Source organism: Anopheles bellator, chromosome 1 (assembly GCF_943735745.2).
Source record: "Anopheles bellator chromosome 1, idAnoBellAS_SP24_06.2, whole genome shotgun sequence".
Lineage (NCBI taxonomy): Eukaryota > Metazoa > Arthropoda > Insecta > Diptera > Culicidae > Anopheles > Anopheles bellator.
The window spans coordinates 4,191,823-4,219,287 of record NC_071285.1 but is presented as its reverse complement, the minus strand read 5'-3'; the positions used below and the strand labels follow the sequence as shown (position 1 = coordinate 4,219,287).

The window sequence follows — 27,465 nt, the reverse complement described above, 5'->3', positions numbered from 1 at the left end:
GAATCGATTGGCAAGAGTAGAGCCCCGGTTCCGGTGCCCAAACTCTTCGCCTCCCCGCCCTCCATTCCTGCGTTCACTCGCTTCTCTATGTACAGCTTTCAAATATATTTTTACACCACCACGTACTTAGCTTCCACTTAAGCGAGGGTCCCCTAAGGGTCCCTCCTTTTTGGGTAGACCTGGGCCACGCGGGTCTCTACTCTTGTGTTAGGGCCTTGTTCGCGTATTATCTTCCTCTCTGTGTCGTTCGCGTCTGTCTGTCTTGCTGTTGTCAGGCTTTTGTGTCACGGTCGGTCCAGGGTCCTTTGCGTTTCTCGGCGATGCAATTGCGTATTGGCGCGTGTATTGCGTGTTTTTTCGCATATTTCCCATTCTCTCTCTCTCTCTCGCTCTCTCTTTCGCTCTCTGTCTCGCTCTCTCTCTCTCTCTCTTGTGTGTCTCGGGGAGTTCTGCGTTTGTTCTTCTTCTGCCGTGTTCCGCGGTTCGTTGATACACTTTCTCTAGGTAATCGGGGGTAGGGCCACCCGGGTCACACTGTAGGAGTGTGGGGTTGGGGTGGGCGTAAGTGAACTCTGTACAATTTAACGGCCTCGGGCCCATCTCAATAAGGCGTCCGCTAATACATCGAGATGTGCTTTTGTCTGTAATAGAGAAGGAGCAGAAGTACGAGACGAGAAAGGGTGTTAGCGGTCTGGGTTAGAGATTAGTGGTGGAGAAGGTGAAACGGAAAATGTTAGCATTGTTAGTCCACAACACTAATATTTGGGCCCCACAAAAGAAAAAAAAAATTGAACTGAAGAAGCCAAGCCCATGATCCAGATTTATGGCCCAAGGATGGCTTAATTGAAATCGCCCAACGACAGTGAAGCATCGTCCGTCGTTAGACACATCAAAACCACGAGCCACCAGGCGCCTCCATCGTGGCACGTGGCGTCAGAGAACTAAAGATTAATCATTCGGTCCAGGGGGGGCGGGCCGGCATCTTATCGGGGTGCGCTGTGCTCGGTACTCACCGTTTTGTAGAACATACACGCCTGTCTGTCCTCGTCCTCGCCCTCGGGGCAGTCGATGAAACCATCGCACAGCACGTGATCGTCTATACACCGGTACCGGCCCTGCCGGTCCGGTGTGGGGCAGGCGAAGCGCTCCATCCCATCCATCGCAGGTGGACACTCTGTAAAGCAAGAAGCACATCGAGTTTTTTCTCATTATTTTTTATACGCTGTTCGCGATAGGTGATTGATGTGGCAAATCGGCGGAAGGGATACCGGTGAGCTCGTGGATTGAATTTTCAATCAGTAAGCAAGGATGCTCCGCGATTCGAAGACCGCCCTGTTGTTAGCAGTTCCACCTTAATTAACATACGCATGCGTTTTCAGCGGACCCCCACAGAAGGATATTTGGCCATGATTATAACTTCTTCCAGTCAACCAGTGTTTCGGCCCAATTGATCCGGGCCGGGTTTGCTGTCGGGTCTCGGGGCTTTTAATAGACCCCTGTCCCCGGGAATCGGGCTGGGAAAAGTCGGTTCCAATGACGGACGTAGGCCGCAGGACATGTAAAATTTAATAGCCATATTATCGCTACGCACACGACGCCAATGCCAATGCGGGATGTTCCGGTCTGCTCCGGAGGACAGGGGCAATTTGCATACTTCATCGACGCAAGACAGAGACCCGATCCTCCAGAGAGATAATGCTCTAAAATCATGCATTCAGCTCAGCTCGATGCATAATCGACCCACCCTGCCTGCCTGGCAGGCTGGCGGCTTGTCCCGGTGCCCTTTTCTCGGCGAACACCGTGCGCAACATTTACTTCGGGTATTTAGGTTGCCAATCATACGTATAATTCATGCTCGACGTTCGGGCAGCGAGCAGCGAGTCACGTGCTCACGGCAGGTGGGTAGGCCTCGCTACATACCGGTCGTGTCAATTGATCAATTCCTCATCCAAACCCCTGGCTGATGCTGATGGAGCGGAGCGGCAAGCATAATTTATCGACTTTCGACATTCGGCGAATCGGACAGTGTTTTTCCTTCAAGCTTGGCCATGTGTTGCATTTCCTTTGGAATCCGAAACGAAACGCAAAAAAGAAATCCCACTGCGTTCCGTGTGCCAGTTCCTGCATCCGCAGTGCATTTATCTTCGCACACCATTTCACTTTTACGCCCGGGCCACCCAATCCAGGGTGCCGAGGTTTGAATTTTGAATTCACCTCCACACCCGTCGACGACGACGACGGCGACGACGATGGCCCGAGGAAACGTGTCCAATAAATGTATTAGCTGGCACCATTGTTGACACATTCGCCTCGGTCCGGGCGAATTAAATTGCGACGACGACGACGGGTCCCAGGGCCCAGGATTATGGGCACCGGGGCTATAAATTCCGGTCCCGGGTTTTATCATCCGTGCCGTCGCCGTCAGCGTGTGGGGCGGCGGTCCCCTCTAAACTTTGGGAGCCCCGAGCGGGTGTGCGCTATACGCAAGAAAGCAATTAAAACATAATGTCGCACAATTACCATCGGCGACCACCCCAAACCCGGGTGCCCTCCCATGCCTCGGAGGACTCCGAAATTGATTTCCGAGAAAGTTGAGCCACCCGCCCGCTGCTCAGTCGGTTTTCAGCTGGCCACTTCCAGGAAGGGATCCAGCTCTCTCTCTCTCTCTGTCGCTCCCCTGTTTTGAAGTTGCACAATTAGAACCATATAAAACGAAAGGAGTGCGCAAAATGACCAAATCAGAACTGCGGGGCACGCACGCGTTGCCTTCCGCGAAACAATGGCGCATGCGTGAGGAAAACCCACGGCACGTGCTTGCCGGACTTTGCGGCACAGGAAAAACCAGCCACCAACCAGCGGCAGCAGCTCGGGGTATCGGGAATACCAGGTATCGGCGCTCGAACTCGGCACTATTCGACGTGGGCCACGCGGTTTCGCTTTCTACACATTCGATTGGACTGCTGGCCGTGGGATGTCCAAGGCAAACAACGCAGAGTAGGCAACGCGGAACCAGATCCTGGTCGGGAGCCCCGGGACAAAAAAGCGGTTCCCAGTCACCGTCGTGGAGTTGTTATGAAAATTTATGGTTTCCTCGCGGATGGTCACGCCAGGATGGCTTGCTCTTTCGCTCTCGCTCTCTCTCTCTCTCTGCCTCTCGCGGGCTGTGTTCGCGATGTGATGAATCCTCTAGCGGTCCGCCGAGTTCACTGAAGATCCACTGAGTCACGCGGACGCGGACGGAACATGTTTACGGCTTGCGGCTGGGAAGGGGATTTTATGGGTCTTTAAAGTGTGACGATAACGTCTCTATCTGGAAGCCGGCACCGGCACAGGACGGACGTTCCGGGTTTCGTTTCTTGAGTTGAGACCATTTCAAAATGTGTCTGACCAACAGAAAAAAAGGAACCGAAAAACTTGGAATTATTTCGCGGACATCCGTCCTCGATCCACGGGGCTCTCTCGGTGCAGCATCCATCGTGGTGGAGCCCGATCCGGAACCATAGCAACGGGCATCTTTCGGCATTCGGTTTTCATCGTAGCAAACTGTGACTACTGTCAAAACATACAGTCAGCAGTCCAGGCGCGGTTGCTGGAAAACCGAGAACTTTTCGCGTTTCGCTCCCGAAGATCCTGCGCTTGTTTATTGATACAAAGTTCCTTCCGGCTATTTGCTGCCTGCCTGCGAATTGGCCTGTTGCTAACGTGGCCGCAGTGTAACCGTATTGTGACGCCCCCCGAAGGCTGTTGGGAAACGAAACACAAATCGAACACGGAACAAAATTTTAAATTACTTCTCACAAAAGTGAACAACCAGCCACATACAGCAGGGAACACCGGAAGTGGGCAAAAAACAGGAGAAGCACCGGAACTGGAGCAATTACAGTGAACGCGCGAGAAAGTTCGCTAATTTGCCCGCTGGCCTGGGCTAAACCGATTGCCCGATTGCTTTGATCTCTGTGTACCGGCAACGTAGGGCAACCCTTTTTGATTGATTTGAGGGCCGCCCTAGGGTGCGCCCCGTTCCGTGTGCCACACCAGATTTGGAGCGCAATCTGTCCACGAAACGGAGGGAATTCGAATTGATTCGTGTGTTGCATTATTGATAAAACACCGGCACCGGCCATGATTGATTGCTGGAACGTGCCGAGGTTGACGGGGCGGCGATGACGTCATCAGATTCGTGTCGAGGCCCATCAGTTCCAATGGAAGACAAACCCCGGGAATGATAATGTTGCTTCGGTCAATTAATTCATATCGGTGGCTGGAACTGGAATTGACTTTGAACGGCAAGCCAATCCCCATTTGCCGGAACGGCGCACGGTCGCCGTATGAAAAATATCGCTTTATTTTCGACCCAGAACCCGGGAGTTCTGCTGGGTGATGGTTCTATCGGAGCGCATCCCACACACAGAAGCTGCCGCTGACTGACGCAATCTTGGCGACTCATCCTCAATTTCACGTACACCAGACTTGTGGTCTGGTGGGCTTCCGACCTCCCGAGTTGGAATGATTCATTCCACCTTCGGGTGAAGAATGGTCCCTTGGTCTCTAGCTTGGTCTTGGACAATTCTTGTAAATTTATCTGCGAAACCAACGCAACCGGTTCGGGGGTCGCCAAACCGGCGTCCGACTTCAAAAGTGCAACGACGACGACGATGACGACAGGATTCCAGAGGAGCGAGAGCGAGCGAGAGAGAGAGAGAGCCTTCAATTGAAGGGCTATAAATAGTGGAACCGAAACCAGAAAAGTCGTTCACGTAATGTCCGGCCACGCACCCGCGTCCGGGGCGCGCGAAGACGACGGGAGCCGGACCGGGGAGTTTCGATTTTCCAGAATCGAATTTTCCCCATTTTTGGGGTCGCGCGTAGGTGGGGCAGCCCTGGCAAGGATTTGCCAGTCCGTCGACCAGCGTTGGGCTGTGACAAGTAACGGCTCACTCCCACCCACCACACTGTGGCAGGTCCCGGATCGGGCCGGGCCAAAAACAAAAAGAATTCCAGGACCGGGAAAATCCCAAACCGAACCGAACCGAATGGTAACCAATTTGTCCCGACCAAAGAACCCGCCATCCGCCCCCCCCCTCCTCGGACAGTGTGTGACGTTTCAACTCGGGAAACTCCCCCCCCACCGGGGGTGGGTGGAGCGACAGAGAAGAAAAGCCGGCGCGCTCGGGAGAGAGCGAGACCGAGGGTGGGATATTATAGTATCAAACGCGCACTTTTGGCCACTTTCGGTCCTGGGAGTTGAGGGGGCGTACAGCGGATCGTACTCGGCGCCCGGGTGCCCGGGAGCGAGTGAGAGAGAGCGAGAGAGAAAGAATACAAATCAAATGGTACACCCGAGTTCCGTTCGGGTGGGGCGGCCCCATCATCATCCGGAGCGCGCGCCCGGCAGCCACCCCAATTTGTCTGGACCGTGTGGCGCCAAGATCCGGACCGTGCGTCCGGGGTCGCCTCCTCCTTCGAGTTCCGTTCCCGCAAACTGATAGTTCTATTTTTGTTTCACCGCCACCGCCATCGCCCGCCCGCCGCCGAATCTCGGGCTCTGCTCGGGCTGGCAAGTTGTCTTTGTATCCGTTTTTTTCGTCCTTCCGTCCTCCGGTATGGGGGGAGGTCGTTCTCCATCGCACCACACCGTTGTCGTCATCATCGTGGGGTCGTTTGTCGTCACCGTTTGCCGTCGTCGTTGGACGAACGCGCTGTTTGATTCCCGAAAGCGGCTCATCGCGCCCAGCGCCCATCATCCTCTGCTTTGGCCCCGGCTTGGCAGCCATCCCGGGAATCCGTTCTCGCCGCGCTCGTGTATGGCTGTGTGTGTGTGTTTGTGGTGTGCGTGGTCGCTTGCGTAACAACTTTCAGGAGCCACCGCCATTCCGTCATTCCGGAGGAGGAATCGCGAACGCGGAAGTCACGTCGTCGTCGGCGTCGTGGTCTCCGTCGCCGGGCCGGGGGTTTTATCCCGGAATCCCGGGCGCCAGGTTTTTGTCGTCCTCCCCGATCCGGGTTTCGGGGCAACCCCCGCACCCCTCCCCCACCCGTTGGCTTGGTTACCTTGGAGGAAGTCTTCGTAGCCCAGCCGAGCGCAGGTGACTTTTGGGTGTTCCGGGTGACTGGTTGTTTGTGTCGTCCTCGCCGTCGTCGTCGTCGTGGTTTGCGCCAAGAGTCAAAGACCTCGTGGGAATATATACGCGCACACACATACACAACCGGGCGAGTCGCGTCGCGTGGTGGAGTCCTGGTGTCTCCTCCCGCGCCGGAAACGGCGGATGGAGCCCGATAGCATCTCGCACAAATCGGAGTGGTGAAGAGAAATTATTATTGTAGCGGCCACCCCACCCACACAGGCTTCAGTCGCGACCCTCCCCCGGGCGGGGATCGGTCTCGTAGATATTCCGTTTGTCATAAACATTGGCCCCACCGGTGTGACCCCCGGCCAGCCTGCCAGAGCGCGCGCGGAAGGAAGGAAGCGGGAAAATATGTGCAGTGCATCGGTGACAGATTTAAAAGTTTTTGTTTTCGAACTCTCTCTCTCTCGCTGTCATTGCATCTCCCCCGCATCGCGGACTGTGTTTACGGTGACAATCTGGATGCAATCCGAAGCGAAAAGACGGGCAGGGAACACCTTGCCACCACCGCGTGCTACTTTCGTTCGATAGGTGAAGGAAGTGGCCGGACTTTTAATGTGTGTTGTTGTTTCGCTGGCCCATGTTTTGCTGTTGAGAAAAGTATGTTTTGAGAAAAGTTGAGCAGAGTGGGCCGTCAAAAATTGCCCACGGGCTCCTCGGGAACTTACTTACTCGGGACCGCAGGATTTATTTGTTCCAAGTTTGGTGGCTTTGGGAATGTTTTATGCATTCGGACAGTGAGATATTCGAATGCGAATAACAGCGTGGGTCAATAAGAGCCTCCACTGGCACTGGCATTACAACAGGTGGGCGAATAAGAAGTGAAACGGGAGCCCACACAGTGTGACAACTAAGTTTCGAAACTGTTGGAGCATGTTTATGATCGATCTGCCGGTGCCAGTTGTCAGTTTAGCCAAAATACAGCTCTTTTTCCTTTGGCCATAAAACAAAAACGGGTTAATTTTTTTCGATTGTTGAACAATTATTCAATCATTACAATTGTGTATAAAATACAATTTTAGTTACAGAAAAACGGAAAATATGCAAAACTTATTTTCAAAGTGATAGGTCTTCAACTTGAACGGTACGATATGTGAAAAGCTTATTTCTTTCTCAGTGGATATGTTAATAAGCAGAATTGTCGTTTTTGGGGTTAGGAATAGCAAGTACTGGCGACCTTAAGACCAAAATTCATATTGCCATAGCCAAGATAGGACCATCTATTGTCGAAAATGTATTCAAAACTAGGTTGATCGAAGGGGCTACTGCTAAACCATCCGTGGGGGACATTTGACCAACATTGTTTTATATAAGAAAATGGAACCTTTCAAATAAATGTTCAACCATCGAAAAATATTAAGCCGTTTTTATATAACCAAATGAAGTAGTGGATAGGAGCCCTTGTACAGCGAAGAGAGAGCACTTGAGGTCCACAGAGGTCCCAAGAGTCGTATCGTAGTTTCGAAAAGGAGCTTCTACGTTCTCACTGGATCAACACAACTCATTACTCTCGAGCTCGAAGTGGCCTCTGCTATGAGGCCGCTATGAGTTCCAAGAAGTGAAACCTATTATTGGACCAATTGCAGGACGAACCGACGAAGCTCACTGCCTACAGGCTGACCTCACCAGCAAATGAATATAATTATCAAACATCCTCTGGTAGAACACCGAACAATTTAGTGTACATTTCGTGTACCGTACTTTTGTGTGTATTTCCGCCCAATTTTCAAATTGTCCTGCCGGGTTACGGGCCGCAGCCACCTGGGAGAGCTCGCCGGGGCGTCGGCCCAAAATCGTCAGTGGGGACTGCCGGCGAGTTTTCGCCGGCAGCTGCCGAAAAATGGTCCCTGGAGCGTCGACGATCCGACGAGCTGTCCCCATTTTCCAGGCAACCAATTTTCCGATTGATGAAACCATTGTTTTCGCTCGCTCGCTGGTTGTTGCTCGGTGCGCGTTGATCCGTAGCGAGCGAACAGGGCCCAGGACGTCCATTTCCCTGTGGCACGTGTTCATCGCCCGTCCCATCGATCGGCCGGGAGACACCTGTTTGCTGGCAGGACAGCACTTAAAAGAGTGTGTGCGGTGTGTATCCGCATGCGTGCGTCAGGTTCCTCGAATCGGCCCCCTGGTTCCCTTGTCGACGACACCTTCGCAGCAGCAGCAGCAGTCCCTTACCGTTCATCGATAAATTTTCATCAACCTCACGAGAGAAGGTCAAGTGTCAGTCCCGGCGGCACAGCCCGCATCCTTCACCCGCATCCCGTTGCGTTGCGTAGAGTCACCATTTTTCGCTCCGTTCGCTCGGCCGTTATTTTTGTGTGGACCTGTGGCAAGACAGTAACGTAGAGGGCCAGCGACGAGCGACGGTGGGCGCGCACCCAGAAGCCAGAAGATGCAGCTCCGGTTACGTTGGCTCCGTCAGTCCCGGACCGTGGGCTCCGGTTAGAGCAAAATTGATTGTGACTAAAAAAATGGAAAAGCTCGAAGCAACGAGCAACACGACCAGCGTCGGGACGCCCGTGCCCTGGTCACGTTCAGCTTCGTGAGGCAAAAATTGCAGTGTCCCGTTCCGGTGGTGCCGGCGCTCGCCGGTTAAACGAAGTCGCATCCGGCTGGCTGGCAAGCTGGCTGGGTGGAAAATTTAATAAATCGATGTAATTGTGCTTGTGCGGATGCCGTGTGCGCATGAAAGAGTGGCCGGGGCCAGTTCCTGGTACCGGCCACTTTGAGCCTTTGAGCCCTGGAGCTGTCTCTCGGTTCTTGCAGAGCTCCGGCTGCAACTGGAACCAGTCGGCAAAGGTTCCGGGTGCCGAGTGCGAAGTGTGAACATTCTTTCTACGAATTGAATATTCTAGTTCGATTGGCAATGATCACTGTGGTGGCGGTTGAATCATTTTTGAAGGTCCTTCGTAGCACCCGACAGACCGTGAACCGTTTTTAAAACGATTAAAACAATCCATTACTCATGTGGAAATGTCTCCGCAGCCCACCGGGTCATTAACGGGTTGAAACTGGTTCAAGGCACCCTGCAGCTACGATTATTGCTCGTCGGAGTGTCCGCAACATTCCGGGTTAATCGTCCTTAATCGAAAATTGATTCTCTTTTCCCGGTTCCGTTCTTGTTTGTTTGAACGCTCCCCACAAAATACGAAGGAGGACACAAACAGAGCATTCAGTGCAGAAAGAACCGCACATTGCATACCTTCAGGCACAGACTCAGGTACTAAAAGTGTTCTAAATGCGCCTAAAGCTATGCAATGCATTAGCATTCGGTTTCCGATAAAACGGCCAACACCAAATTGGAATCGAAACGAAACAATTGAAGCACAACGGGACTCAATGGTTCCTTGGCACAATCGATAACAATTAAAATCCCCTTTTTTGCCGGCTGGCGAAATTTTATTTACGACACACCAACCAACCAACCAACGAAACAACGGCCGCGCACTGGACCGGCACACGGGGTAAACAAACCGCGATGGGCCCCGTTTTCGTTTGCGGCGGCGGGGTTCGTTATCGGTTCCACTACCGGGGAGCATCACCCCCCCGCGGGTGCCATGCCGTGCCACAAAACGAAAACAATCCTGGCGCATAAAAATCCCCATCACCGATGCTAAAAATAAACCTCCGCAGCCCGATGGCGGCGACTATGTTGTAGCATTACGGCACCGTGGCTCACACGGCTCTCCATTAAACGAAATTGGTACTGGTACACCGAGCGAGCGAGCGAGAGACAGAGAGAGAGAGAGAAGCAGAGAGAGGGAGCGCGTTCCGGGGCAAGACAATTGAACGATTTACCTTTGGAATTCGGGAAAAAATGCGGCCCAAACGCGGCGCGGGGCGATAAAGTGAACGAGCGAATGGTCCGGCCACAAACAAGAACTCGAGACTCGGCGGCTCTGGCTCGGGAAGGACTCGGGACTTTCGTTTCGGTTCTATTTTTGGCCTTCCCAAGGAAGGGGCAGGACAGAAGCCAGAAGCGGGCCGTGAATAAAGTATTCACCAGCGAAAGCATTGATTCGGTTCTGGCCCCCACACAAACACAGAGAGAGACCGTGGCCGCGTGTGCGTGGCCGCGACGGTGTAGCTTTTCCCGGACACGCCAGATTTGCATCGCCGCGTCGAGGGCCACAGCTTGACTTATAATTCAACAACAGCCGAGATTTTATGAACCGAGGGCAAAAGAGGGCCCGGAAAATGCGCCGCAAAGCGTGTTGTTTGTTTTCGACGAGACCAAATAATGGTGGCCGGTGGCGAATGGGCAAAGTGCTCGGAAAGGATTCGCTCAACTAGTGGTGGCGTCCGCACCATCGTTATTGAACTTCCCACGGCCCCCAGGTTCACCAAGTAACTGATCCGCCAACCCGGCCACAGCAATGGCTCACGAGGATAATTCGGGGCACCCCGCCAGGTCCGAAAGGTCCTCGTCGGCCGTCGGAACGGGGGGGTCTCGAAATAGATTTTATGTACTTGTTTTTACGCCGTTGTCGGCAAAACTTTACTCACTCACCGCCGGTCGGCGGGATCTATGGTCGGCATTGACCCCCCAAGAGAGTTCTCGCCGGGCGTGACCTGCGAATTGCGCATCACGCATCGGCCTCGGTGACGCTCTGATTTTTGCCAGCCCGAGCCCGAGAACCGACAGGACCGGCAGGACGATGGGATGGGCTGAGAGTATCCCTTTCGTCCGGAGGTCCGAACCGCCGGCCGAATGGCGACGATTTTCTTTGGGTTTTTCTTTTTTTAGTGCTAGCTAACTGGGCCACCTGCAACCCGGGCCTTTCATTAACTGCCCCGGCCACCCGGGCAAGTCACGGCAGAGTTGGGTGAATAAATAAATGATCTGACTCAAACGGTACCGCGTGGCGTGTGGCGTGCCCTCGCGCCTTTTGCTGACGTCAGAGCGGGCTCGCTCTCGGACCCCGGCACCGTAATGGACCCCTCGCAGCTCGTTGTGATTCCGAGCCCGTCCCGAGCCCGTGTCTTGATGTGCCGTCCCTTAGACCCCGATAAGGCACGCACCCCACCCAAGGAGAAGATACCGACCTATGAACCGACCGAAGGCTTCTTTGTTTTAGAACGACCCGCCCGGTTTGAGCCATTTTCCGCAAGGGGTTTAATCCGGCGCCCTCCCGCCCGGTGGGTGGAGACCGCATCGAAGACTTCGCGTTTCTTCAACCTTCTTGTCGGGCCATTGTGTGGGCTATTTTTACCCGGGCGTCTTTCTAATTCGCCACGGCGCAAAACGGGCCGCTGCCGCTGCTGACGGGAAAGTTTAATTAGAATTACGGCAAGGTCAAGAGTGTCCTGTCCGCACTGGAGCGGGCCCCCCCGCCCGCGCGGGCACTGGAAGACAGTGCGGGCAACAAGTGTTTCATGGGCCAAGTTTTCCTGGGGCTTTCGTGCCGTGTTTTACGTCACACGCCACGCCACGCCACGATAGTTTAGTGGCTCCGGGAGGCGGTCAATTTTTGTTCCCGCTTCAAATTACCATAAACCACACGGCGGCAAGACACCGGGGGCCTTCGGGCCGCTTTTTTGGTTCGTTAGTTTGACGTGTTTATAATTTTAATTACAATTGAACTCAGGATTCTCTTTAGCGTCGGTCTTGGCCCGGGCGGCGTCGGGGGGCGAGCTTTTCCGAATTTTCGCCGGATGGTTGCAAGGTAAGGGACTGGAAAATTACAACAAGCTTATCTTAATTGTTGGCCACTTGAGCGACCCTACCACGGTAACTAATCGGCTGCTCGAAAACACGATGGCCATGTTCGCGATGGGATGGGAAATTCAGATCCACCCACCACCCGCCGGACACAATGGCCGCCGGTCCTGGGCTGGGCAATGACGCAAAAGAGCGCGGTTTGACTGGAGAAAAACAGCGTGGTGGTGTGGTGTGCCCCCCATAAGGGTTGGAACAATGAGCAGAGGAAATGAACGGCACTTTTTTCTCGTGCGGATACGCAAATTGCCATCCTGATTCGAGCGGAGATCGAAATCCTGTCCCTTTTACTGCACCGTTCGAAGGAAATACGGCGCATTTTCATTATCGCAATCGCAAAAGGTGCAACATTTTAATACGCAACACAAAAGGCAGATGATGCGGCCAGGCCAGCGGCAGTACAACAAAAGTCATCTCCGCTGGATGTCCCTGAACCACCATCGGTCCGGAACAAACAACGATGCATAAATGATGGCCACCCGATTGGTGACGCGGGAAATTGCGCTCACAAATAGCGCAAGTATCCGTAATCGTCGTCAGAGTTGCACTCAAAGTTTTATTGGCTTGCCGCAGGGTCTTCCGCCAGATTTCTCCAGGCTTCGGAATGCCCCGGAAATTTTATTTCAATCTGATTGAACAGTGTTCTTGGCCTTCAAGAAGCAGTACACATCCGTTGGTGGTTGATAATGTGTTTATCGCAATGTTGCGTTGCTTTACAAGGTAGTGACTGTCAAACATTGGTAAAGAACCGTAAATCAGTTAAACATTTCATTAAAAAATCAAATAATGTTTTGTTTCTAAAGCTCATTTCATACAAAATATGTAAAAAATATCACTCAACCCTCCCTCTTATGGAATGCGAATTACCGGACCTTTCGTTTTACTCCTTTCATCAACTCTTGTATCGTTCTCTTGGTCGCTTTCTTCACTGCAGAACGCCAGAGTTTGATTTGAATTCCATCTCCGTGACAATTGTTTTACGAGTCTTTTTGAGGTTCCGCTTGGCCTTTGGTCGCTCCATGGCCTTTTTCCCATAATGACAAGAGGCTAAATGTGGCCAAAACAGAAGAGAACCTTCGTGCTTTTGTAGGAAAGGCAACAGACGTTTATTTAGGACACTCTCGAACATAAAGTTCCTGGTTCCTGGAACACATAGCCTGCCATACGAGATATTTCTTTGCAAATTTCTGTTCTTGCAAATCTCTGCCACCTTTTCTCTTCCAGTTGCCATAGTACTCCTGTCCAGGAAGCTGTTTAAAGTCACCATCCTGTACTACGCAGAAAATTTTTGGAGTCACTACTTTCTTGTAGCTCGCCAGACCAGTCCGTTTTTTAGCTTGTTACACGGTTGAAGACGATACTTCCAGTTTACTTGCGACATGAAAAAAAATGCGCCAAGTTGAAGTTGGACCAATTTTGGACAGTCACACCTTTTATTCATTCAAGCACGAGGGTCGCTTGATATGGTTTCGACCTCAACATGAAGTTCGAGATGTCCCAAAACTGCAACAACCGATGAAAACATCGCCAAAGTTCACCGAACAATGCTAGAGGACCTCCGATTTAAGTAGAGGGCGATAGCAGACCAAGGCGAAAAAGCACGGATCCAGATCAGCAGCCCCAAACGACTCCTTTTACGTCAAATGAAGAGCTGGAGGATGTTTGTAGGGATTACAAAATGCAAATAAAATTCAGAAATCTGTTTTACATCTTTGTCGAGTCAGGAACTCTTAAGACCACCCTCTGTTATGTGATGACAGAAATTTGACGTTTGGCCATCAAAGCATGTCGACAGCGGCAACCGGCAACAGCGCAACACGCGCTCGCTCTGATCGCAGTAGACACGGCGACCCGAGTCAAGTCAACGCTCAAGAAAGGAGTGAAGTAATACCGAAATCGGATCCTCTATGGCAAGACTCTAGAAGGAGGTGTAACCTTCTCCGTTGCAAATAATAAATGATGGCAAAAAGTCTACCGACTCGGGAGCTCGGTCCCTCGGAGCTATTCTCGGTACCTCGCCCCAAACCCGGGTGGAGGGTTGTTTCGAATTTCGTGGCAATGATTTAGGCCCGCCGTTGCCGCCGTCATCGTCAGCATCATCATCAACCGTTGTTACTCCAGCCGTCGGCGTCGGCAGGCCTGGCAGGCCTCGGTTATTTTTAGAGGACCCAGCCCAGAGTCTCTTCTCAGTCTTCGTTGCGCCGGGCGTGTGACGTGCTCTCAGGTGGCCCGGACCCGAATCCGGACCCCGAGTGAGCAGTGATTTATCGCCGAACCAAAAGCCATCGGTGAAGTAATATGTGGCCCTTGTTTCGGACGTTTCAATTTAATTTAGAATTAATACAGCCTAACAAACTCCGCAATCGAAACACGGACGGACGGACACAATCGCGCGCTCTCTCTCTCTCTCTGTACACATTAGCCTAATTTCTCTCGCCGGCTCCAAGCAATTTAATCATTTAGCTAAACATTCGTATTCATTACGTGCCTTGTTAACCTACATCGGCCGCCTCCTGATGAGCTGCTGCTGAGCCGCTGCAGCCCGGGTGGCCGGGCAACCCCGGAGGTGTGATCACGAGAATTCGATTACAGAACCGAGTTACTGTGTTGGATAAATATTGCACATTGTGGACAGCACAGCACAGCATCCGGTCCGGCCAGGTCCAGCCCGGTCCGGTGTCCGGCATTTCCAGGACGTGAGTGTGTCTTTGTTTGGAGCAAACTTTGTAGCTTGATAATGGAATTGGATGTCGGGCGGGTTGGGCCACCCCTTTTCTAACTGTTGCTCGCATGCATTTATGATAGATTACCGAAAACCCTGCCCGAATGGCCGAACAGTTCAATTCGCAATCTAAATTCTATCTGCATCATGAAAACTCGGAGTCCGAAACCACCAGTGTTCCGGTTCCGGACACTCTATTTTGACACAACTTCAAGCTGCAGTGATGAATGGACGACGCTCCGGATCGGATCGAATCGGATTGGGTGGTAGTCGGAGGTAGTGTTTGATTGGATGGTTTACCTTTTGACATTTGAACCGACGACCCACACTCTGTGCCGGAGCGTTTTAGTAGCGTTTATTGCGCTTTTATTGCCGTATTAGCCTTTACGGTCATAATTCATACGTCCATCCCGGCGCGCAGTGCACCGGAAATCCGATTAATCCGACTCGGCCTACACAGTTCCGGGAACCACCGGGGGGAAGAGTTTATGCAATTTTGCAATGGCATTTTAGCGTCGGGCGTCCGAGGTCCGAACATGGCACCCAGAGCTCACTGAATTAGTGGCGATGGTATAGGGGCAGTTACATTGCCACCGGGGGCAGCTTAAAAGTTTGGTCTCAAAAATCATACGCTAATGAACTAATTAATGTCGGAGGCCACACCAGAGCCTGGCTTGGCGAGAGCGAGATCACTCGCGGTTGGGCCTTTGGCATTTTGTTGACCAAGCCGGGGAGGTCCTTTTCCCCGGAACCCCGACGTAAAAACGTTCCGCTATGTTGTGTGCAGAGCTCCAAGCTCCAAGCCCCGGGAGCTGAGGCCGGGACTTTTGTGACGCCGGGTGACGCGCGCGCGCGCGCTGCCTGTGGCGATGGCGGCACGCACGCAGTGATAAATTATTCATCAAGCTGCTCATTTATCACGTTGACCAACGAACTGACACGCTAACATGATTGACTGACATACATACATACATGCGGCGGCAGTGGCAGTGAAAATGTTCTAATCTAGTCTAGTGGACCCCGGGCCCGGGGGGATCAAGCTGGGGCGGGCGAGTGTCCACGTGCCGGGAGTAAACGACAACGGCAACGACGACGACGACGACGACGAAGACGGGAGTTCGTGACCATATCATCGCCCACCACACACCAGAATCGAAGCGCCCACACGGAGCGCCCAGAGAGCGGCTCTGGTCCTTTGAAGAATGTGTCCCTGCGTGTGTGTCCTTGTGTGTGAGGGGAACACATTAATACGATTACTATACACATGATAATGGTGCACATTTTCATCGCCTCGTCGACTATCATTGGGTCAGAGCCTCCAGCCCGGTAGCGCCGTAGCTCAGGAGGGTCACGGAAACTTTCACGAAAGACTTGCCCACGGCTACCATATGCTAATGATATTCACTCTACAGGTTTTTCACGGCCGGACATTGGACCGTATTAACCGTAAGCATAATTATCTTTCGGGGATTTCAAGTATTTGATGGCACGCACACGGGATGCCGTAGAAAGTTACAATTTTGGACCGGAAAGGTCCAAACCTTTAGTACCCAATTTAGCGCCAGGCGACGACGATGGCGAACTTTGGCCGAAATTTGCCACCTCCGCGAAGAATTGGAAAAGTTCGGCCCTCGGTTCGAAGCTCGTCATAATGTCAAATGGTTCGACCGATCCGACTCCGAAAGGCCAAGCCGGGACAGGATGGCTTGGAGGGCCATTCAACCGGAACCCAGTCAACCACTGCGCCGACCCAACTAATTGAGGCGTGAAATTAGAATTTGATTGTTGCGCTGTCAGTTCCGGCTCACAGTGCCGGTGGTCAGGACGCGTGCGAGTGGATTGGGTGTCGGAATCGGGTTAAATCACGTCGTGCAACATTCGTTAACATTATAAACATTTTGAGGTATTAACAGTAGGCCGTGGTCCTGTGGTCATCGTACCGATAGTTTTAGTACAAACGGCAACTGTCAATTCAAAAGTTACTGGTGATAAAATTCGTATCAGAAGTTCCGATCCAGACCGTCCGACGAAACGCTTTAGGTTCGTTTCTCGTATCATATCGGGCCGTTAGCAACTGGTCGTTAAATCAATCACTTGCATCCAGTACCGGAACGTCGTCGGTTTCGTCGGAGTCCTTCCTGCTCGGTGACAACTCTCCAGGTCTCCAGGAGCCGGACCGCAAACCGCAAGCGACCGCACGTTCGTGTCCATCCAGTAGCCAATCAACGGTCTGTGGACGTGACGGACCGCAGCAAGGCGCAGTAAGGCGGCGTTCCGGCCACATTCCGACGCTGTGGCCCACGTGAGCGATGACCTGCAGCGCTAGGCTGCACCACCGGAACTCTGGACTTACAGGACACCGCAATTTCGGACCGTCCTCGAATGTAAAATAATCCTGTCACGTCCACACTGGCCACAGGAATTATTGAGCTCCCGCGGAGCGCGGACGGAACGGAACCGGAACGTGCCATGATAGCCCCGTCTGACGTGGGACACGCTTAACGACAAGCAATTGCGCTGCGCGGGCTGTAATGCAATACCCTGGACCGGCGACAACGGCCTCATTAGCCTCGCAGTAATACCACGCGGTGTCATCCATTAGGCCTTAGGTGAAGACTATTTTTAGTCAAGTTGGGCAACCTTGAAACTGGGTTCTTAAATTGGCCCTACGATTCCGTCCCAGTCTTGGGATCTCCCAGCCCCCGCGTCCGATGTCCGATTTCGCCGACAATCGATACGCGGTCCCGCGGGCAACTATCATTCCCCTGAATTACCATTCTCCAGTTCCGGGAACTTCCGGGGCGTTGGACGATCGAATGGTAGCTGGAACGCCGGGCGGTGGTTACCTCATCCTTTGGCCCCTCCTCAAACAACGCATTCGGTCGGGGAGCGAATCGAAGCGAATGCGAAGCGTTCACTCGACTAGCGCTGCTAGCCCCGTGCCGGCCCGAGCTCACTATAAATATTTATTTCATCATCAGAATCGCTGGAAAACTGGTGGTGGCCATAAGCAGCCACACCACAACTTTGCAAATATTATGTTTCACGGGCAGGTTATCGTGTGCGTTCCATCCACCGAGGGACCGCTACTGGATTGGCCGCCGGGCACGTGTCGAATACCAGCGAACCCGCGACCCCGGGAGTTCCACAGAAATGGAACCGTCGGAGGTGAACCTTCGCACCCGCGAGATCCTCGTGGAGAGACAAGTTGGGCCGCGCATGATAATGTTGTGAAAACAATCCCTCTATTGTGGTGTGTCCGTTTCCGGATCCGGGCTCTTCTACGGGGCTTACGGGTTTTTGTTGGCAGGAACGATGTTGCTTCCCACCTAACTGATTATACATCATAAACAACGGGCCAACCTGGCAGGATCGGGGAGTCGAATGGCGAGTGTACCGAACGGACAACGGTTGGCCCCTCACGTCCACCAAAAGCTTTGATTGGATGCGTTGAAGCAAAAAATGAAGCAATTGATATGACACGGCAACTGTCTGCTCACTTTTGGCCGCGCTGTCAGCAGGCGGCGAGGACGCCCATGGGTCCATGGACACATAAATGCATTTCGACACACACGCCAGACCGGATCACGGACGCATCCACGGACGGCTCCACAACCCACTTAATTGGCATTTCGACCTCCGTACCTCACTTCGAGCTTCGCCCTTGTTTCGGTCCACGGGTCGGGCCGGGGAAATTCCAACGTGAAATCAGGGTGGCCATCAGAGGGATGGTCCTAATTTTACTGCATTCGATTTCGCCGATCGATTGCCGCCAATCGCATTTTTATTCAAATTCGGTCCATCACCGAGACCGAGACCGAGGCCCGCCCGGCTGGGGCCGTTACGTCATCGTTTCGGAAGGGGCCGCTCGTTTCGGAAGGGGCGCCGATTATTGACGCGTGTGGAAAACTACGAGGCGAACTGGGCGTGTTTGGGAAATTAAAATAAAACAGTGGAACCCGGGGCATGGAGCTGAGTGTTCGGTCTCATCACATCCCCGACAAGTGGTTGCGGGCCCCGAGGGACGAAATTTGATTTATTCGAGCACATTCGAACTGTCTTCGTGTCGATACATGAAAGCGCTATCTAAAGGTCTTCCTTCAGGGGGTTCACATGGCCCTGGACGCGTTTTATTTAATAAAACATGGTCCAATTGGAATCGGGAACAATTGTATGCTTTCTAGTAGCGCCTCTCGTGTTCGTATTTCAAATGTGTGGATTAGTAATATCTTTAGTAAATATTCGACTTACGATAATAATTCTGCACACTCACGTCGAGAACGCCACGTTGTCTGCTTTAAAAATATCAAAACACAAAAATTTGCCAAATCAATTCGCTTTACCATTTCCGGGAACCCGATACCGTAGATCAAAAGATTCAGAGTAGACATACGACCGGCAGCTCAACGGGAAGGTTTTGAGATCAATGATGGAAAATTTTGGACTTTCGGTTCGGGATATTGCCAAAAAATATATCATTCCAGCAGAAGTACTGTACAGAGGATCCATCTACGAAGAAGTTCTTTTCTTCCATGTAAGCATCCAAACAGGACACTTAAGCAAAACCTAGTCGCTAAAACACGCGCCAGAAAGTTGTGATGAAGATTGTGCAGAAAATTATGGCACGTAATCCACAGAAAGTTCGCGATTTCATCCGACGACCAACAAAATTAATTAATTTTTTTTTTCTCTTAAAGTAACAATAAAATACCTTCAATTTGACACCTTGACATGTTTCCTAAGTCAAACCAAGCCCGAGATAGAGCTAATTCAATTGTTCCCGATTCTAAGTGGACCATGCTTTACAGTCCACACTGAATGTGTGCACCCCCGAACCGGTTGAACCGATTCGCAAACCACGGAATCTCGCTGAGAGATCCTAGTAGCATGCTTCAGCGCCTTTTTGATTGTTTGTACTAAAATTGTACTAAATCTACATTCTTTTTTAGTATACTAAATTATATCGAGCAAAATGAAGCCATGCGCCCAGGGTGTAGAAATTCGCACAAAAAGGACCCACACTCGGGGAGGATAATTGACTGAAGCAGAATGGACCCAGCGAGCGAGACAATCGATATAAATGTCGATAGCTAGTGCCGTGCCGTTTTCCCGGGGGCAATGAACGATGAAATGGTCCCGGGCCCATTCCTGCTGGTGCAAGTCGCGCCAAGAAGTTGTTATGCACTTGCGTGTACTCCTCCCGCACGCACACATACATACAAGCATTAGCGCACATTTACACAAAAATGCACACACTCAGAGTTCGGGGAAAGAGTCGAATATCGAGTCGTCGCAGGTGGCTGGCTGCGTGGGTCTGTGGAACCGGAAGTGACCGGCGTGGGAAGGGGTGCTCGTTTAGATTCTTTCGACACGCACACATACACGAAAGACCCCCAGCTTAGCTATCCTCGAGCTCTGCTGCTTCTCGAAAGCAGTTTCGGCAGGACTTTCTCCCTGAGCGGGCAGTGTTTCGGGTCTCGGGTTCTCGGGTTTCGAGACACTTTGACGGCGCATCGATTCCTTTCACGCATGAGTGTGTGTATGTGTGGTTGGCAGAAAGTGCACCTAAACCGCACACACACTCACACTGCCGACACGGGGCTGAAAAGAATCTGGCTCGCTCCGCCATCAAGAGTGCTCAGGTTCCCCGCGCGCCTCGGGATCGTCCTTTCGCCTCGCGTCCGACTCCTTCGCCGGGTTTTGTCCAATCGCCGACGGGGGGGGGGGCAGGGGTTGATTCTTGAATCAATGGGCCACAGTTTAGCCGCCAGCCAATGGAGCTGGAGACTACTTTCTGCTGGAGACCGGAATCCCGGGCCTGGAAAGCCGCAGACGAAATTATTGATATTTTATACAAAACCCACCCCACCCGCGGCGGTGTCTCGAGGCAGAATGTGGCCGACAGGAGGCGGTGGGCGCGTTGTTTGCGACAAATTGCAATCCGCCCACCCGCCTGGTCGGAGCGGGTGGCTGGTGTGTGGGCGAAACGGCGAAAAGTGCACTGCAATTGACAAACTGCCCTCCTTTGCAGCATATTCCGTTTTCTTATTTCCACCCCCGGGGGGTGGTTGGATGGTAGTTTATCGCAGGCACTTCCCGGATTTGGCAATCCGTATGGTCGGGGCGTTGGTGTTGGGCCGAGGGGTGAGCTCCACAAGACATTCTTATGATGGACCGCTTCCGACGCGACGCGAATCTGCTCTGGCTCGGGGCGCGTTTGGCGAAATGGCACTCGGGCCACCGACGCCGCCCCCATCTATGCTGGCTGTTGCATTATTGTTGGGGCCAAATTTTATGGCCACATCCCACGCAAACGCATCACATCACGGGGTGCCCGCTGCATGTGAGTGATGCAACTGGCTGGCTGGCCTGGGCTTTTTCGTAGCGAGATGATAAATTGGTCGGCCTCAGGAAGCATCGGTGGCGGCCAACATTTTGGCCGTTCCCGTTTGTGTAAGCCCGCCCCGCGCCCGGGGAGGCACTCGTGTAATAATAATTTTAAGTACCATTTTATACCAGACCAGCGAGGGCCATTTTGAAGTTGGCACTCGGTTTGGTGGTCTCAGCGGGGCGTCGGAAGCACACATGAATCTATCAGCGATTGTGAGTGAGGGCCATAAATTGACAGTCGGCAGTTAAGGGAGGCGGCTTGTGGGCGTTTTAAATCCCTTCGCTAGTCGATACGCGCGAGCCAAGAGATGCCAAAAGATTCCGTCCGTCCGTTCGTTTCTGGCTCTCTCTGGCTGTTCGGTTAATAAGGGTATACGATTCCGCAAGGGTGCACTTTGCGGGCTGATTTATGACATGACCAGCCTACCGCGGCGTGGCGAGAGCCTTCTCAGTTAAGACGTAGCCGGTGCTAGATTGTCTTGATGCAAACCCTCGGAGAAAGTAAACTCATCAAATACGTACTTTTCGTGCTAGAATTGATGCGTCCATGTAAGTTTGTTTTGATTTAAGAAAGTTGCAAAAATCTCACATTCCATCACCGTCAATCTCAGCAGTCACTGTCCGGTCAGAGCAATCGACGAACCAACTGTCATCCTTCATCTACCTTGCCTCGGCACGTAGTTACCATAGTGAAACGTTCGAAAGACAAGCCCTTCTCGTGCTGTCACGCTCTGCCACTTCGGTTGGTTGATCTCCCCGTGCTTTCGGCCCAGTCGTGCATGGCAACGTCATCTCTAATCAAAGAGTGCCTCGGCCCGGAATGCAAATGTCACCAAAATGTCACACCCCGAACGGTAACCCAACCCGAACGGTCCCCAAATTTGTTCAACCGGAACACGGCTGCATGTGTGCGTGGTGACAGGAATCTGTCCCGGTTTCACCGAAAATCGACCGTGGGTCGGTATCGTTTTCATTAGCATCATGTCGCCTTGCGGTTACTATCACTCGCTCCACTGGCCGTTGCCGCCAATCATCTTGGGTGTCATCAGGACACGAGATTAAGCCGAGGCCGAAGCTTTGCTTGGCTCTGCGGTGCCCGACATTTTCTCCCGTTCCGTTCCGGGCTAATGAAAGCGGGCGTGGGCCATAAATTTCCACCTCCCAGGAAGCTGTCGAAGCCACCGAAGCCGCGCTAATGTCCGACCGGCCACTTGTGCGAGTTTTATCGTGCTCTCCGCCTGTGTATCCGTGTCCCTGCTGTCCGTGGGAAGATTTGCCCCGTCACATCAGGATCGGGGATAAAGAAATGAACGAATGTGCCTCCGGACACACAGAGGCCAGAGCGCGCCCGCGCCTAGACATTAACGCCTCCGTTTGTCCACATTACTAAGAAAACAGCACCCCGGCGACCGTCCGGCCTCCGAGACACACCAGCCGGTGGTTCTCTTGGGGAAGGAAGAGGGCGCACCCCGAAAAAAAGGACATCAGTGTGGTCGGTGTCAAATAACGCCTTCCATTGTCCATCTCTTCGGTCTGGCCCCCGGGGCCCGAGGCTCGGGACCGTCTGTTTTCGGATCCGTCCTGGAAAAAGCCACCAAAGGTCCTGCTCGCACTTCTAATTAACCTTTGCACCTTAATTCCAGAGGGAACCTGGAGGGTGATTTTCTGTGACCATTCCTGTGACCGAACCCCGAATCCAGGGTCGGAAGGGAAAAAAATGGTAATGGCAACATTTTAAACCGAATTACGTCGAATCAGGAATGAAGAAATCAATCAAGAAAGGCCAGAGCCCCAGAGCGAAAAGGAAGCCATAGCGGGGAGACAAAGTGAGCCCTGACACCGCACGGGACACTAGATTGTGGCCCGTGTATCCCTCAGATCGATCCTGAGCCGGGCGAGGATTAAGAAGTTAATATTTTAATTAAGATTGATACGAACACAGTCCCTGCTGCCACGGCCTCGGCCGTCCTATCTCGGCCGAGCGACTGCGGCGTCGACCTTGGGCACCCAAAAAAGCAGGCCCTTCGCGATAGGAATCTAATTTACCCGTGGAGAAGAAAATCGCCTTCACGGGTCGTGTCGTGATCACGGCGGACACCGCGCCGGGGCACTCTGTAAGGCTCTTAAAAGCTTTCATAAATCGCTTTCATTTCCAATGCGTATCATCTCGTAAATTACGATCGTAATGGATTTTAATCGCAATATCCGTACCCGCAAGACGCTGACGTCTGACGTCGGCTCTCTTTTTCTATCGCGCCAATCGCTCCACTCCATCACCTAATTCGATTGCCGGCAGCATCCAAACGGGGTTTCCGGCCCCACCATGGGCCGCTCGCTCTCGCTCTCTCATTCTCTCTCGCACAGTCTGTTCATTGTTCCGACTAATCTCCGGCCGTAATTTGCTTAACCGCTGATGATGACAAGCGACGTCGGCCTAATACCAACGGGTGGTCCGGTTTCAGTCCTGCCACGAAGGGAACGAAGGGACGTCCTAATGTGCCGCCACGCTGCGCTGCGTGATGGTGCCGTTATTCGAGATCATAATTCCGGGTGTTGATGACCGTTAAGAGTGTTGGGGGCCACTTAGTGCCAGCCCGCCGTGGCGTGGGAATTCCGTCGCGAATTCTCCCACTGTGCAGTTCGGTGGATGCCTGGACTCCTTCGGGACTCCAGAGGATTTCTCTTTCGGGCGCAAACTTTGTGGTGCAAACTGTAACTCCTCGCTGCGGCGATTCGGTGGATCAATAGTTTGCGCGGGTTTTGGCGCTAGAGCAAAGTTCCTTCCACCAAATCGATAGACAACGATCCGCAACGCCGGAGCGAGAGAGAGAGAGAGAGAGAGAGAGAGAGCGCGTCGCAGTATTATGTAAACGAGCCAATAAGAGGATTATGCTTTGCATCGCACGCCAAACGGCATCCGCGGTGGCTCCGTCTCGGATAGTTCGCTCCGCAGCATAAATTAGACGTCGGTTCGCCTCGGTAGTCGATTCCTTGGAATTATGCAGTGAGTGTGCGAAAGTTGTGCCCGAGAAGGCCAATCAGAACCCGCTGCAGTCGACCCAGACCCAGACCCGGCGAAGATAATGAAAATCGAAGAATAAATAATTTTCCATTCGCCCGAGTCTAGCGCAACCCAAGGGTTTCCGTGTGGCCACCGTCCCGAGTTCCACCAGTAATCGAAAGGTGGCCCTACGAGCTCTACGAGCACACGATTCGAATGCGTGGCCACTTACAAGCACACGTACCGCTGAGCCTGACGGCGATGCGGTTCCCGGAATTTCGAGCGCAAATTCCGATAAAAGACTCGTCCGCCACATCCCACTCGGCGGCAAATTAAGGATGAGCACTCGGGGAGTCCGTTCCGTGCGAGAGAGAGTGACAAGTGACCGACCGACAGTCGGTAGTCGGTATTGCGCAACAGGTGAGCCCCGTTCGTGTGTCCCTCACTTCAACCCCGGTCAATTCCTCCCGCCGGGGGCAACCGTTTTATTGTTTCTTTCCGTCTGTACCATGTGTTACTGCCACCATGAGGACGGTTTCCGGTGGCAGCATATTCCAGACCCGATTGTCCGACCATTACAGCGGTGGATATGAAGATCAGCCCCAAGACTTCGACTGGCCGCGCCAGGACCTTGTCATCGAAAGATGATATGTTTGAGCAACCAGCGCAACGGGGTGCCATCGTCATTAACGTAAATTGTCAATTTACTGCCCTGCTTCTGTAGACCGCTGCGAACTTGTGGTCCCGATCGGACCGGATCTGTGGATCTGAGGAGTCACCCCCCGAACCGGACCGGAGCAATGCTCTCTCTCTCTCGCCCTCTGTGGACATGGGCGATTCGATGTCCTGCACCGAAATAGACCCATTGTGTTAGCTCCGGACCGGATCTTCAAGTCGCCGACCGAGCGGGGCGCGTCCAAAACATGAAAAGTTTTCCACGAAATGTGTCTGATCCGAAAGGTGTTTTCCACGAAGAACGGTGTGTTTGAAATGGCACCCCAAAAGCCCACCGCCGGAGTTAATCCGCTTCCGGTGGTTCGGATGAAGCCGATTCCCTCTCTCTCTCTCTCTCTCTCGTTCGTGGCGACCGCAACAATGGCACTGGAACCGGTGGGACCCAACACGGAACCCAAATCATCATTTTTATATCAAAAGCTGAGCGGTTCCGTGTTCGTGTTTTTCCATATCCGTTTGGCAGCAATTTGCCGTTCGAAATTGATGAAAAAGCATTTTCAGGCGGCTTAGAAAGCGATGTCGTCGTTCCCGTGGCCCTCGCTCGCAACTTCGACAAGATCGTAGATCCTGTCACGTAACGTGACTTTCGTGGCGGGGCTTCAAAGCCGACGCAGAACACGTCAAACCCGCGTACTGTTCATTGAAATGCATGGCAACCTGGCGGCCGTCACAGCACGTCCCGGGTGACCCAGCCTTTACCTGTAGAGCCGCCGGAGCAGCGGAGTTGAAGTGAAAGTCGTTAGCTCCCGGCCTGGATGCTATTTTATTATGTGTTCCGGCACCAAATCGGGTACCCGTGGCAAATACCGTGGAGCTTTTCCGTCCCGGCACGGTCACGGGTATTAGAAAATATAACCCGTTTCCAGTTACGGAGCGAGAGAGAGAGAGAGAGAGAGAACGTGCCAATAACACTCCGACAAGCGAGAGGGAACGAGAGAGCGAGACCGAATGGCCATCAATGGCCTCTGTGCTCGCGGGATCATTAAATGTGGAAATAAAATGTCACCTCGCAAGCGACTCCTACGCGGATCGGCGGCCCCCAGATCAGCCCAGGGACGATGAGCTTTTTTATTCGACAATTCGTGTCTCGCTCTTTCTCTCTCTCTCTCTCTCTCTCTCTCTCTCGAATTGGCCATTTTTTCCGGCAACCTTCTTTGGCAGCACCCACACGGTGGTCGTCTCGTCCGTGGCGTGGCTAATCCCACGGTGGAGTTCGAGAAGTGGACGTGCCTGGGCAACTGTTTCGTCACAGACGCCAGCGGCCGTCTTCGGTGTCAGAGTCGCGCTCTTGTCGTGGAATAAAAAATAGGTTCTCCACTCGTCGCCGGATTTGCGCACGTAGAAGACACGGCGCGCGGCAGCAATCCCTGGATTAGCTCGGATTTGTGCCAAGAACTAGCGGGCGGCCGACTGCCCCGTCCGAGGCACCTGTATCGCGGAGGCGCACATGAAGGATGGTGGTGCATTCCCGTTGATTTGATTGTCGTAACCATTTTTAGTGAGCAATTTGATTTAATTTCCAGCCAGCCAAGCGACGACGACCATCATCGTCCTCGTCGGATGGCACTTTCGGTCGGTCAAGCGAGGAGCACTTGTTGGATGCAACCCGGAGCGAGCCCGAGCACGGATGATAAATTGGCCCAACCCCACCGCCCCCCCCCCCCCCCCCTTGGCGGGGAAGAATTTACTTATCCCCGGTCCACGGGGAAGCACGGGGATTTTTGGAATTTTCATTCCGCAGTCACCAAAGTTGGGCTAAATTGAATTTTCTTTGGGCGAATCTTCGCACGGCACCGGAAATCACGGCAAAAGTTTTGCGCCCCGGTGAAAGTGACTGATGACCACCCAGGTGTCCGGTGGCCAGCATCCGTCAAGATATCATTCGCCGGTGTAACAACTTTGTGCGACCCTTAAAAAGAAGATAAACGACGTTACACCTCTGCCACCACTTACCGATCTGCGGCACGTCGTACTGGCGCTGGCCACGGGTACTGCGCAGCATCATCTGGTTGGCGACACCGTGCGGCAGGGAGGGCATACTGCCAGACTCTTGGCCCGAGTCGGCCATCATCTTGTTCCGGCCGCCGGTCGGTGATGCTCGCTTGCTGTTGGTCGACGGTGCGGCCCCCGCCGGAGCCACTCCGTCGTCCTCTTCGCCTCCTCCAGCAGCGGGGCCACCACCACCGTCGTCTTCATCCCGATCGTCCATACTGGAGGAGGAACTGGAGCCAAGCTGCTGTTGCTGCTGCTGCGCGGCCCGGATATCGAAGTTGGTCTGCACTCCGAACAGTTCCTGTAGGCCGCGCGGTGGCTGACCAACCAGTGGACCGATCGGACCGTGGCGCAGCACCATGGCCGCGGGTAGGTGCGCCGGTGGAGGGCTCAGTTCTGGCAGCTCGTTGCTCGTCACCATCAGGTTGTTGTTGCCGGGCCCCATCTGTCGCTGGTGATGGCCGCTGACCACGGTTGCAGACCCCCCGTTGCTGCCACCGGAACTCGGGGCACCGCCATGCTTCTGGTGCGCCGGTCCCAGCATTGTGCGCCCGGCGGACAGCAGCACACCGGTGGCTGGCCGCATCAGGTCCACCCGGTTCTCGGCCGCCAGCAACTCCGACATGTCGTCCAGCTCGTCCAGCAGCTGGTTGGCGGGGGGCGGCGGTGGTGGCGGTTTGATGTAGGCATCGCGTGCCATGTGCAGCGAGTACGAACTCGCCGGGAGCAGGCTCAGGTACGCCAGGACCGGCAGCAGTGCTCGGATCATTTTTCACTTCTG

At 53.2% G+C, this 27,465-nt stretch overlaps 1 protein-coding gene across 1 annotated transcript; it reads right to left on the bottom strand.

Moving 5' to 3' along the window:
* Nucleotides 1-581: 581 nt before the first annotated feature.
* Nucleotides 582-27,453, bottom strand: LOC131205291 (uncharacterized). The gene is made up of 3 exons (XM_058197330.1): nucleotides 26,646-27,453; nucleotides 1,014-1,174; nucleotides 582-641 (listed from the first exon to the last, which is right to left on the bottom strand). Exons 1-3 carry the CDS (start codon nucleotides 27,451-27,453, stop codon nucleotides 582-584), a joined length of 1,029 nt encoding a protein of 342 aa, XP_058053313.1.
* Between the last annotated feature and the right edge of the window lie 12 nt (nucleotides 27,454-27,465).

Bases quoted from the DNA above. Each gene is read 5' to 3' on its own strand.
- LOC131205291 (XM_058197330.1), bottom strand. From the start codon at position 27,453: ATGATCCGAGCACTGCTGCCGGTCCTGGCGTACCTGAGCCTGCTCCCG. The intron at 1,175-26,645 runs GTAAGTGGTGGC...CTTGCTTTACAG, and splicing joins GTACGACGTGCCGCAGATCG to AGTGTCCACCTGCGATGGAT. The intron at 642-1,013 runs GTGAGTACCGAG...TCTCTATTACAG, and splicing joins CGTGTATGTTCTACAAAACG to ACAAAAGCACATCTCGATGT.